This window comes from Coprinopsis cinerea (genome assembly GCF_000182895.1).
Source record: "Coprinopsis cinerea okayama7#130 chromosome 7 map unlocalized cont3.7, whole genome shotgun sequence".
NCBI lineage: Eukaryota > Fungi > Basidiomycota > Agaricomycetes > Agaricales > Psathyrellaceae > Coprinopsis > Coprinopsis cinerea.
Genome location: NW_003307538.1, coordinates 1,239,362 through 1,251,993, shown reverse-complemented (window position 1 = coordinate 1,251,993; position 12,632 = coordinate 1,239,362). Strand labels below are relative to the sequence as shown.

The 12,632-nt window shown below is 52.6% G+C and overlaps 2 protein-coding genes and 1 non-coding gene across 3 annotated transcripts; 2 read left to right on the top strand and 1 right to left on the bottom strand.

Moving 5' to 3' along the window:
* Nucleotides 1–187: 187 nt before the first annotated feature.
* CC1G_00853 (hypothetical protein) lies at nucleotides 188–4,199 on the bottom strand (the record flags this gene model as incomplete). The annotated part of the gene is made up of 8 exons (XM_001831254.1): nucleotides 188–1,160; nucleotides 1,221–1,501; nucleotides 1,555–2,605; nucleotides 2,665–3,095; nucleotides 3,146–3,351; nucleotides 3,726–3,776; nucleotides 3,828–3,877; nucleotides 3,931–4,199. The coding sequence occupies 8 exons, from the start codon at nucleotides 4,197–4,199 to the stop codon at nucleotides 188–190; spliced, it is 3,312 nt and encodes a 1,103-aa protein (XP_001831306.1).
* Nucleotides 4,200–6,521: 2,322 nt separating this feature from the next.
* On the top strand, nucleotides 6,522–12,073 carry CC1G_00852 (STE/STE11/cdc15 protein kinase; the record flags this gene model as incomplete). Its single annotated transcript, XM_001831253.2, has 6 exons — nucleotides 6,522–9,926; nucleotides 9,986–10,215; nucleotides 10,269–10,596; nucleotides 10,647–10,877; nucleotides 10,932–11,181; nucleotides 11,238–12,073. 6 exons carry the CDS (start codon nucleotides 6,522–6,524, stop codon nucleotides 12,071–12,073), a joined length of 5,280 nt encoding a protein of 1,759 aa, XP_001831305.2.
* A 383-nt stretch (nucleotides 12,074–12,456) lies between these two features.
* On the top strand, nucleotides 12,457–12,542 carry CC1G_20151. The gene has a single exon. It is a non-coding gene; the product is annotated as a tRNA-Pro (tRNA).
* The last annotated feature ends 90 nt before the right edge of the window (nucleotides 12,543–12,632 follow it).

The following is a 12,632-nucleotide window of genomic DNA, read 5'->3' as shown; positions in this document are numbered from 1 at the left end:
GAAACAGAGCAAGGGAAATACAGTAAACTACGCGGGTAGTAACAATATGAGGAAACGGGAAGGAACCAAGAGAAGTGTAATCGAAATACAGATAATTTATCCCTGGTGATGTCGTTGCTGGGTACAATTACAATTGCAGAATGTGATCTTGTCTCGACTTCGATTATGCGTTCCGGAATCTTTACTTTTACCATTGCCGTCCATGCCCATAGGATTGTTCACCAGCGCCATGTTGCTTGCGAGGCCAGCCAGAGTCCACAGGTCGATAATTGTCCCTATGTTGTTGATCCCTATGCCCTTGATTGCGATCCCAGTGGCCCCTAGACTTGTTCTTGCCGCGCCATCCTCCACGATGATGCTCGCGATCGCCGTGCCCCTGGTGATGACCGTGGGCATCATAGCGATCATTGGGATAGTTGTGTGGTGGCGGAGGCGGCCGATGGGGTTGCGAAGCATGGTTTGCTGCACCGTGGTCTCCATAGCCCTGATATTGAGGGGGTGTGTATGGTGACGCCGATCCTTGCCATGTATGCCTGAGATGATCTGGGGGCATGGTGGGCACCGCTGGTGGTGGCGGGTATGGAGGGAAGGCTGGTGGAACGGGGACAGCGGCGGGTGCTTGCTGAGGCGGTTGAGAAGGAACAGGAATCGCGCTACCAGCCAAGGAGCGCAAGAGCTGGAGCTGCTCCGGTGTAAGCGAAGCTACTTCGGCAGCCAAAGCAACCGGGTCAACGCCAGGCGGGAGCGGCCCATTGATAGGAAGGATGGGGTTGACCGGTGTAGGAGGAACGCCCAAGGGCGTTGAAGAGCCCAACGGAATAGCGGGTGAAGCAATCGGGGGGATATGTGGTGGAGTAGCGGTGACATTGACAGGAGCAGCTGGAACGGTTGGCGGAGTAGGCTGGTGAGCGACTGAGAGAGTCATAGAAACCGGTGCGGCGACTGGTGGCGGTGGCGGGGGAGGAGCCAATTTACCCTTGTTCAGCACCCAAATTCCAATTAGATAATTTCGCTTTCTTTCCTTCGGGATCTTGAGATTGTCGAGAAGCTCCATGTACTCGGGAATGGGTTCGGATGCCTTCAAGGGGATGATGTACAGCTCTTTGCCTGGATGGTGCTCTTTGGGTCTCTGACCCCAGGGGAAGATCAATCCGTGACGACTATGAGGAAAGTCTGGTCAGTATCTCGTAGCTATCAATTAGGATGCGGAATAGACATACCCTTTTGCCACTAGGAAGTCGCTCAGCGCTTGGAAGCTAGCTTCGTCCTGCTCACTAGCCGGTGCAAACGCCACAGCATACAACTCCTTCGTAGGGTTGAGTCGCATTTGTGTGAGATAGTCGGATGAGTTCGCGATAGGAACACGTCCACCAATTCCAAGGTGGTCCGAAGGAAAAAGCGTCTTCCATAGCAGAGACTCCGGTTCGATTGTGGTCCCGGCGACCTGTCTGGCAACCATCGGCGTGTCTTGAGGAATACTCGAGTCAAGCGGCATGGAGAGCTACAGCAGACAGTTAGTTACGGCCGGGGCAATGAAACAAGCGTCAAACATACCTTGCCTGTCCAGACCTGGGGGATTTGCTCGACCGACACTGGGACTTGAGGACGGGGTGGTTCGGGGGGTTGTTCTTGGAAGAGCGCGTCGAAGTCGGGCTCAGGACCATCCATATTGTCCCCACCCTCCGCAAGAATGTCCTTGTCGTCATCGTCGTGGAGAGCAGGGGGAGAAAGTGGGGGAGGGGAAATGGCCATCGGTTCTCCATCGTCGTTGTCATCCATGTCGGCATCCTTCTCTTTGTCGGTTGCGTTGGTCGTCCAGAGTGTGCTGAGGTTAAAACCGGGCTTTTCGGGTGGGACGGCGGTGACCGAAGGGGATTCGTCGGTGGGGGGATCGCTGGACGACGAGGGGACGGTGATGATGGGGCGGGAGAATGGATCGACGCGAGTCGCCTGGTCCCCTTGGGTGGATGTCGTGGGGGGAGTGGGGACCGCTTCTGAAGATGGGGTGGCCTCTTCATCGATGTTGATGAGGTCGGAGAGATTTAGCTCCGGCTCTGGCGTGTATCGTATCTCGGAGCCAGCAAGCGCCAGGGGAGGCAGAGCAGACTGACCGCCTGACTCCTGTACGGGAGACTGAGCATGGGCAGGAACTGGTGGAGGCGCACCCCATGAATCGGATGTCGGGGTTTGGAGGACCGTAGGAGACTCAGGTGGAACCGACATGGACGCAGTCCGTTGACGCTGCACCCCTCTAAGGCGAGCCATACGCTCTCTCTCCCGACGCTCTTCTGCCACCCTCTCTCTCTCCTTCTGATCCTGTTCATAATCCAGCGTGGACGTGCTCGGATCATCATCGTCTACTTCGATATCCTCGATTCCTTTATGCGTTATTTTAGCACGAGGAGCAGTAATCTGCGGTAGGATGGAGTGTTCCAACGCCTCTTTCTCCGCAACTTTGATTAATTGTTTCGTTTCCTCATTCGCCAGGTCAGTTGAAGACATTTGAGACAACTCTTTGGGAGCAATGTTCCGTGAGGTAATCCGTTGGTGAATAACAACACGGTCATGTTTGCTAAGATTAAATTGCAACGTCCGGAAACGATCCCTAGACGAAAAAGCATATGTCAACGAAGGTCATTCAGATGGATGGACAATGGGACGTACTTGTACTTCATGCCGGCATTTGGATTACCATTTTTATCTGGCTCAGCATAAATCTCGAAGATACACATCTCGAGGTCGTGGGCAAACTGATTGGCTTCCTGCGTCAACGCATCCTTTTCCTCTTCCGTCATTTCGTCCACCGCCTTGGCCACAAGGGTGCCCTCTGGTGTCTGTATATGGGGATAGCGGAAGAAGATATCGCGGAACAGTTCCTGTAATTTGCCCAAGCAGTACTTCCGTGTTGGATCCTCTTGGGGGGGTGTAGATTTGGATCTCTTGACAGGAGTTGGTGCCTGGGAGACACTGGCTTTCCGTTTCATTGTATTGGGGGCGGGTGATGCTGATACCCTCCTAAGGCGACGCTTGCGCTTTATATGGGCGTCCGAATCCGAGGTATCAGTGTCGGTGTCCGAAGCCACAGCTGTGCGACGCTGAAAGGGACATTAGTTTAAATGCAAGGTCGCAGGGACGACACACATACCCGTTTGGCTTGAGCAACCTGTGGTTTCTTTTCCTCTTCCTCCATGACAAAGTCGTCTTCGCTGCTAACCTCGTTATCGGACTCATCTGACATGGGTTTCTTCGCCACTGGAGGCTTGGACGTCTTGCGCTTAGATGGCGCAACCGGCCCCTTGGAAATAGCGGCTTCATTGGGGTCATCGAAGGCGACTCGACCCTCCCAGGATCCTAACAAACAGGTAGCATGTCAGTAGCGTGTTCCTCGCATCACAGGTGCCGAAAAGGAAAGATAACTACGAAAATTTGGGCGCGAATACTAAATACAGAGCCCTCATCATCTGTATCTCAGAAATTCTTTTCTATACGAGCAAGCAAGAGTACTCAGGTAACAGCATCAAGGCCACCAGTTATACTCATTATTTGCTCTCAAAGATGTGTGACGCCACCAAGTTCACACTTTTTAGACAGATGCGAATCCGAGAGATCAATGCATGATCGCAGATAATCTGGCGAAAGCTCTAATACCAGTATTTCGCCCAAATTACAATAGAAGAAAATGACCGTAATGGTACTTCTTATACAGAAAGGTGGTTTGAACTCACTTGTTGTTCGAAGGCCAGTGGATGTGGTGCAAGTGGGGCAGACGTAAAAACCTGACAGAACACATTAGTAGGAGCACGATTTAAAATGATATTGCAACCCACAGATATCCTCTGCGTCCTTCTCTGCGAGATCTACACATACGAAATGGTACCTGCAGTAGACTCGTCAGCGTCGGAAACGTGTCTGAAGCAACTCGTAACATACCAAATCTTGCACTGGCCGCAAACGACCATCGGAGAGCCGTCATCGCCCTTCGAGCAGGTGCAGTATTCCTCCTTCACTGATGCATCTGGTTTGGGCTTTGCCCGCTTGGCGGGGGCGGTCTTTGAAGGTTTGCGCCTTCCATTCACTGACCGTTCCTCGCTCGCCCGGGCTGAGGAACTGGTCTCAGTTTTTGCGCGCTTCGATGATTGCTGCGCGGCTTTCTTACCCGTAGCGGAAGCAGCAGCTTTGGCCTTTGAGCGGGTGGCCATTGTCGAAACCTGGAATTAACAGGAAAATCAGGGAAATTTTGCGGTCGTCGCTGTCTTGTGCGCCAATTGGAAAAACGAATGTGGTTGTGTCATCAGTGTCACCTCGTCGTCACTGTGGGCACACTATTTGCTGCTGCTTGGCAAAGGCCTGTGATTTAAATTTGATGATGCGCACGGACCTTTTCACCGAACAGGGCTGGACCTCGGACGACCTCCTTACAACCACGATCGACATACCAAATCCCAAGTACTCGGAGAAGGCTTGGATTGCTGAGAATGGGACTCGCTGGGTGCTAAACCTATCCCTGGCTGAACAACGAGCTCTTCGGTTGCCAGCTGCTTTCTAATCGGGTTCTCGCTGTTTATTTTGTGCGGCCTTGTCTGGTTGAGTGGCCCAAGTTTCTTTGTTTTCTTGCTGTCCTTGCTTCGAACTAGACTTCGTCTAGTGCTGTTTTAGCTCGTTTGGCAATGGGAGGGCACCTTTGGCTTTACGGCAAAGTCTAATCTTCTCGACAACATCGCCGCTACCTTGGTTGTGAACCAGACAAGAAGAACCAGACGCTTTTTATTCGGAAAGAAGTCTTCCAGCCTTCGATTGCGGTATTTTGGTCCACTTGGTTTGCATTGACGTGTGGACCGTGGGTGAGGACCTCTCGAGCTACTGTCCATGTCTCAAAGCTTGTTGTTCTGATGCCAAACCCTTGTTTCGTTCAAATGCTCTATCGATGTTCTATACAAAACCTTAGGTCCGTGTTCCGAGACACATCGGAGGCATCAACGAATGCTATCGTTGTCTACATCAGATAGAGGCCACGATAGAGCCGCGACGTGTCTGTGCTTCTATCGGCGAACCTGTGACTGCTTCCACAAGCTTTGGAGAAGAACTCTGAACTTCTTTCCTTCTTCCAGATCATGGGAACATACCACCTCCTTCTATGGCCCCATGAACTCATCGACGCAATGCGATTGACAGCTCTTCTGAAAAGTGAGGCAGTACTCCAAAGAAACTAGACCAGTTTACTTGCAGTATACTCCCAAGGTCATTGACACTTCTCTCTCTCTCTTTCACCTGTTATTTGCACCCGGATTGGTTATCTGCAACATGTCTGCTCTGTTTTAACCTCTTGGAGAAAACATTTAACCCAGTTCGTCATCGTCGCTGCCTCGCCCTTGTACCACCTGACGGGCTCATTTGTACCGAAACCGGGGCGGACTGGTTCTGATGGCCTTGTCACATGAGGGAAGGTGGTCGAGAGTGGAACACGTTCCTCGGCTAGCGGGATGTGCGACGGTCTCAACAACAATGGTGGTTTGAGTAGGACGAGGGCGGTGCGCTGGAGGACAAGACGCGGCCTGAAGAGGGCATAGAATAGGAGGTGTAGGCTTCGACGGGTCATAATCACTCTGGTTGTACGTCACTTGGATGGCAGCACGTCGTTCCATGATGATCAAAAGGGTAATCAATACCGATCGTGCCGTTTTAGGGTTGAGCTGTGGGGTAAGGTTGGCATCGTCCCCTTTCTCTGCGCGTCATGCCTGGTATCATAGATTTTTCATTCCAGTCTTGGTTGGTAGGATGTGATACTATTATGATGATTGTCGTAAGGAGGTTCGTATGATGAATAATGATTTGGGAATGCAATCCGGGTGTCGCGAGGTAGGCGCGAGAAAGGATTTCCAATTGGCCCGAAAATATGTTGTGTTTGCCAGATTGAGGGTCAGGTTCTCTGCCGTTACTCTTTCCGAGGTCAGCTGTAGCCTGCTTGCCTGAACAAATTGTTCGTGGCGCAGGAGAAAGGTACCACCAAAGGCCCTTGAAGGCTCTCCAAGGTCTCACAGCTTGTCTTTGATTCCGGTTTGTTCTGACAGTCACCATTTACAGCTGCCTTGAGGCTTATAGGCGTCAATTAACGCCCCTCAAGGTTTGATTGCGACGACCACGTTTTCTTCGTGTTGATCACCCCAAGTCCGCAAGACCCCAAGCCCACCGCAATTCTGACAATTGCCGCAGCCTCTAGGCAAGCAAGAGGCCGTTGAATTTCTTTTTGCGGGTGCTGGGAAGGAATAGCTTCTAGGTATGTTCATGTTCTGTCTGGTTGTGCAGAGTTCTTTCCGACGTGATATCATGTCGATGAAACGCCGTCGCCGCCGACTGCGGCGTCCACAATGCCCCCGACTTTGTTAAAGGACAAACTGACCCCTTTGTATAGGTGCACTTCATTCAGAACCTGGTTGATTTGCCCACTTCACAGCATTTCAAGTTGCTCAGGGTCCCAGAAGGCTTACCAGCACTGTCCGCTGGTCGCAGTTCGATGAACCTTCATGGCGGCGGCACTCGTTTCAAGTGCTAAGGTCCCTCAGGTCTCCCGGCCATTGCCCATATCTTCCCACTCGCGTCGGCCCAACCCTCCTCCTGAAGCGTCATCTTCACGGTATCCTCAACAGGCGCCAGCGCCCGATGTTTTCACTTCGACATCATCCACTTCGGAAACCGCCTCGAGGTCCTTCCAACGCTTCTTCGAGAACAGTTTCCGCACCGCTACACGTTCCAAGAAAGTCCCGACCCCGCCGGTGGATGAGTTCGCGACGATAACCGCCAAGGCCAAGAAAGGAAAGGAGAAGGAAAGAGAGATCCATAAGAGTGACGAGGCTCCATCCCACAAATTGAACGTCTTCCGCAAGGTCACATTCCGTGGCAAAAGTGGGCAAGAACCTCCAGCAACGTCGAACGATGGTAGTCAGCGACCCAAGGAGAGAGTTGCTGGGAAAACCAGCTTCATTACGCCTTCAATGAGACAGGCATCAATGTCATCACCGGCCCTCCACCTCTCTTCACAAGCTCTGCCTTCGCCCAAGTCCCAATCAGCTGTGCCTGCTTCGTCTTCTTCTAATGCTGATGTTCTCGTCTCTCCAACTCGCCCGAGAACCCGGCGGGTCAGTATGCAGCCGGCCCCACCGAAGGAGATTAGTGCACCATCGCTCCCATCACCGCGAACTACTGCCCAGGGGCCAACACGACATCGTTCATCCAAGTCAGTTCCCGTTGCAATACCGCCTTCACCCTCGTCACCTTCATTGCCCTCTACCTCTAGCGAATCCCCGGTCCCAACCCGAGTTCGCCATGTCCCCGCCAGTCCTTCTCATTCCCCTACACCCTACTCGACTTCTCGAGTCACGCCCATACGTTCACCATCAAAAACCAGTGGTTCTGCTACTCCACGTGCGTCAAGTCCAGCATGCGCCTGTTCCCCTTCCAACCGAATTCGAGTCGCAACACCTTCACGAGGTGGTGCTTCAGCGTCGACATCTCATCTTCCGCTGTCATCGAGTCCGTCCCCAACGCCACGACGTCCATCTGTCGACTCTCCCCGTCGACAACCTATCGAGTCACCACGACGTACATCCGCAGACTACGCACGACGTCCATCTCTCGATGTTACTTCCCGTCAGTCCCCATCACCATTCCACGGAGAACCCCCTTCCCCCATCCGACCACGGTCGAGAACTCCCTCCCAGCGTGCTTACTCACAAAACCGCCATTTCAACATCTCCGCAGGCTCATTGCTTCTTCCTAGTAATCCAGAGCACCGCGACTTGATTAGGACGGCGACAAGTATGCTCTGCAAGGAAATACTGAAGCCGCCACCGCACATGGCGAAGACGGATGCCGGTGTGAGGGATTGGAAGGAGGTTGAAGCTCGAACGGCAGCATTGGTGCGACTGGAGAGGATCTGGAGTAGACCCTTTAGTCCTACCACGTCCCAAAGCTCGCCTACTACCGGAGCTGGTGAGGAACGGGAAAGGAAGCTGTTCTGTGACGCTCTCCGAGATGGATTCGTTCTATGCCAGTGGGTATCAATTATCCAATATCTTCTCGTCAATGTAATCCTAACGCCGTGTGCTATTAGACTGTTGAACAAGTTGCGGTCGAGTTCTGTAGTCCGCCCTGATCCGCGCGAAGATGGAGTCACCAAGTCGTCTAATGTCACCAAGTTTCTCGCGGGCTGTGCCTCGTATGGACTTTCAGGCGAAGACCTGTTCCAGCAGGACGACCTCATCGACGGCAGCAGCGAGTCGCTTGCACGTGTTGCTCAAACGATCATCGCACTCATCAAGTTCGTTGAATCCCCTGTGCCATCCAGATCCAAATACATGTCTGGCCAGGGCAAGAGCAAACCCCTTCCCCCGAGTCCGTATGGCACGTTGTCAAAGTCGTCCAACTCGACGCCCAACCTCCTCTCAACCAACCCCCAATCTCCAGCATCTCCCACCAGGAAACGCTGGTCCCCTCCCTCCGACCTTCCACCGTTACGTTCATATAGCCCAGGGGAAAAGTCCGTCGAGTCAGTTCAGACGATACGTGGGGTAGAGGATGAGGATTCGATGGATGAGGACGGGGAGGAAATCGAAGTTAAACAGATGGCCGTACCAATCATTAAGAGACCGCCTCCTCCACCAAAATCTCCTTTACGGAAACAAGCATCAAAGTCTAATGACGTCGGTGGACTATCTGCCTGGTCAAGGGCTACCGCTTCCCCCACGCGAGTTTCGATCGCAAGTTCGACCCAAGCCACGATTGGTGACATATCTGTCCGGGACTCCATTCCAAACATCCGACAGTCCCGACAGTCCATGGCATCTAGCGTACTTTCGTCCACTACTTTATCAACCGCGCCTTCTAGCCTCCTCGACAATGGTCAAGGGAATCTTGGCAATAGGTACGGCACCATTCGAACGGTGACGACCGATCTAACCTCCGCTGCTCCCTCCCTGACGCGTGCGGAGGGCAGTTCCATCTCAGAAACATTTGCGCGGTCATCTTCTATAGATATACCCAAGCATAGAGACAGGAGGAGCGGCGAAGTTCAGATGACGAGGGTGGCAGAGGAAACGGACGAGAGCATCTCTAGAGTTGCGACGAGGGTTGGTGGTGAGACAAAGGAGAGGGGTAACGCATCCCATGATCAGCGCAATGAAAGGCCAGCCGTCCACCTCCGTAAGGGAAAGTGGCCCGATGACTTCTTCGACGCATTCCAGATGCCAAACCCGGCTCGTTCAAGCATCCTCGATCCAGATGAAAGCTTATCTAGGGCAAGTCCTGTGTCAATTTCCAAGTCTTCCCCTCGCAAGATCGCTATTGTTGGCGCCAATCGCTTACATGATGATGGTTCGCAGCCGCTGCCTCGACGACCCACGCACCGACCTAGGCACAGCATTGATACCCCGGGATTACTGCCCAAGGAAGTCGCGTTGCGTCGAGATGCCAGTCCGGACAGTTCGACATCGAGGTCGCCTTCCGGGAGGGTTCTATTGCGCAGGCACAGTACGAAGCCAGCTACTCCCACGCGAACGTCACTTGCACCCCGAAGTGACGATGCTCCTGGTTCTCGAGGTTCTGATGATTCCCTCGTACCCTTCCCCCGCGATCGAAGCACTGGCGTTTCAACCCCGACATCTCCTGGTGGCGACAATATACTCCTAGAAAGGCCGCGTCTTCGTGGGAGGTTCCAAAGTGAGATCGAGGGTGCAAGTGGTCGCAGAGGAAGGCCGAACTCTTACGACGATGTGGCCGCCAGGCCAGCTCGTGGCAGGATTGAGAGTATGGTTAACCTTGGGGTTACATCGGCTGCGACCAGTGCTAGCGATCTGTTGGCCCGAAACTCGCTCGATGGAAGTACGGGTCGGGCGCTCATCGTGAAGGAAGCAGGGAAGCCCCCAACACACTTTGTGAGTGTCCTTTAGCTTCTTGTACCAAGTGATCGAGATTCTGAGATATGGCTTCATAGCAACTGGGTAACTGCATTGGCCGCGGCCAATTTGGCTCTGTCTATCGGGCGCTTAACCTCAACACCGGACAAATGGTTGCTGTCAAGCGTATCCGTTTGGAAGGCTTGAAGGAAGAGGAGGTCACGCAGCTCATGCGGGAGGTTGATCTCGTCAAGAGTCTCTCTCATCCTAGCATCGTCAAGTATGAAGGAATGGCCAGAGATGAGGATACACTAAGTATCGTGCTTGAGTGAGCCGAAGCATTCTCCCATCTCGATCGTATTTTAATTCCCTTTCGTTTAGATACGCAGAGAATGGATCTCTTGGCCAAACCCTCAAGGCCTTCGGTAAACTCAACGAGCGCCTTGTCGCAAGCTATGTCGTCAAGATCTTGGAAGGTTTGCACTACCTACACACCAGTGACGTAGTCCACTGCGATCTCAAGGCTGCGAACATCCTTACCACGAAGAACGGCAACGTCAAGCTTTCGGATTTCGGAGTTTCTCTCAACCTTCGAGCGATGGAGCGCGAGATCAAGGATGTGGCTGGAACGCCCAACTGGATGGCGCCTGAGGTGATCGAACTCAAGGGCGCCTCCATCAAGTCGGACATTTGGTCTTTGGGTTGCACTGTGATTGAACTGTTGACGGGTCGTCCTCCATACGCAGACATCACTAATAGCATGTCTGGTACGTCAAAGAATTCCATCGACGATCCCTTCCTTGGTTTAATCATGATGCAACAGTGATGTTCCGTATTGTCGAGGACGATATGCCCCCTCTACCTGAAGGTTGCTCAGAGCTGCTCGAAGATTTCCTCAAGCAATGCCTTCAGAAAGATCCGAACAATAGGCCTACTGCTGAACTTCTCTGCGAGCATGAGTGGCTGAAGGCCAACTGGATGGAGCTAAAGGTTTGTCTGCGCTTGAATAGCGACAATGCGATGGCTGAAACCATACTCTATCAGGATTTGCGACCTCAAGATAGCATTCCGTTCCTTCGGCGTGTCAGCACGGATATGCAGAAGTCGGACGTCAGCCGTTACTTTAACCAGTTCGAGACTCCCGACTCTCCCGTATCCGAAGGTTTCGTACGCGGTGACGCTGGGAGGGTTGCTCCTATCAGTCGCCGCACATCGAACCTTTCTGTTCGGCCGCCTCCTGAGAATGACATTTCACCAAGAGAACATACCTTTGTCAAAACGACATTCAGTAAACGTAAGTAATTCAACTGGCTATGAATAGATGAGTCCAGAACTAAACTTTCGACATAGCCATGATGTGTCGAGTGTGTCTCTTGAATGTCAAGAAGAGTGCTGTTCTTTGTGCCCAGTGCAGCCTTATTTCTCATGCCAAATGCGCTGCCAGTGCTCCTCCAACATGCGATCTACGCGCTCAGCTTCTACTCTACGCGCAGTACGCGGAAAAGGGCAATCCTTCAAGCGCTTACTCCAATCCAAAGGATCTCCTGGGGGATACGAGGTTTCCGGTTGCCATGTCGGATGTCCCCTTCGTCTCTAGTCCGTCCAGCGCGAGGACTGAAACACCTCCGCCCTCGTCGCCCATTGGCGTCGTCGGTGCGCATTCGGAATCACCGCCTACTGCGTTCAAGTTCAAGGCGGCTTTCAAGCGTTCCCGATCCAACTTGACGCCCGAGCCGGCCAAGTCGCCTTCATCGACGCCAGCACCGCAAGAACCCGGGCCGGAAGAACCTCGTCGTAGACGACCGACCCTACTCTCCAAGAGACCGGAGCGACCTCTGTCAGTCACGAGCGACAGTACCAACATGAGCAGCCTCCGAAGTGCTGCTACTGCGGCAGAAAGCCTCAACTCTGGGTCAGGAAGTCGCAATAGGTCAGCGTCTTCGTCGGGTGGTCGAGCTCAGAAGGGTTCTCGGTACACTGGAGGTCTTGCGTCCACTGCGGAATCCGAACACAACAGATCCTCTACGCAACTGATTTCAGAACTATCCACCTCTTCAGCAGGAGTTGCTATGAGTTACCCAGGTCCTATTACTCACCCCACAACTAGAACACTTGGCTCGCTTTCACCAGATCCACGGCGTCATAAACGAAACGCAAAGTCTGCTGGAAATTGTGTTATTCAGTAACTTTATTCCCTTCATTTTACTTGGCTCTCTCCTTCACCTTGTCCCTGGTTTTTGTCTACCCCCTTTCTCTGTCTTTGTGCATCATGTGTTTTCTTGTAGTTATAGCAATCAGGTGTTCTTTAAAGGATGCATCTATCTCGGACACCCCTTCTCTTGAACAGTCTCTGTCTTTTGCTGTTGTTAAACACTGTCGCTTGTGTACCACCATCTCATTAGTCCTAGTTAGGTTGACACTTACCCCATGCATGTATACTACTGGAAATTTACCGTTAATAAAGATGCCTTCTGGATGGATTCGCGTTTTGGTGGATCGAAACAACTCTCTCTTGGTTTGGGGACCCCCTCCCGCCAGTCGTGGAGGCTCCTTGGAAAGCTTATTTAACGGCCTGATGGTCTAGTAGTATGATTCCTTGTTAGGGAGCACCAGCTCATATCGAGGAGGTCCCGGGTTCAATTCCCGGTCAGGCCCATGCACTGTTCATTTTTTCATTCGGCCTTGATTACATTCCGCGAAGTATTTTTTCAAAAGCAAAGGGAAAAGCAGAACCGAGACCACCTA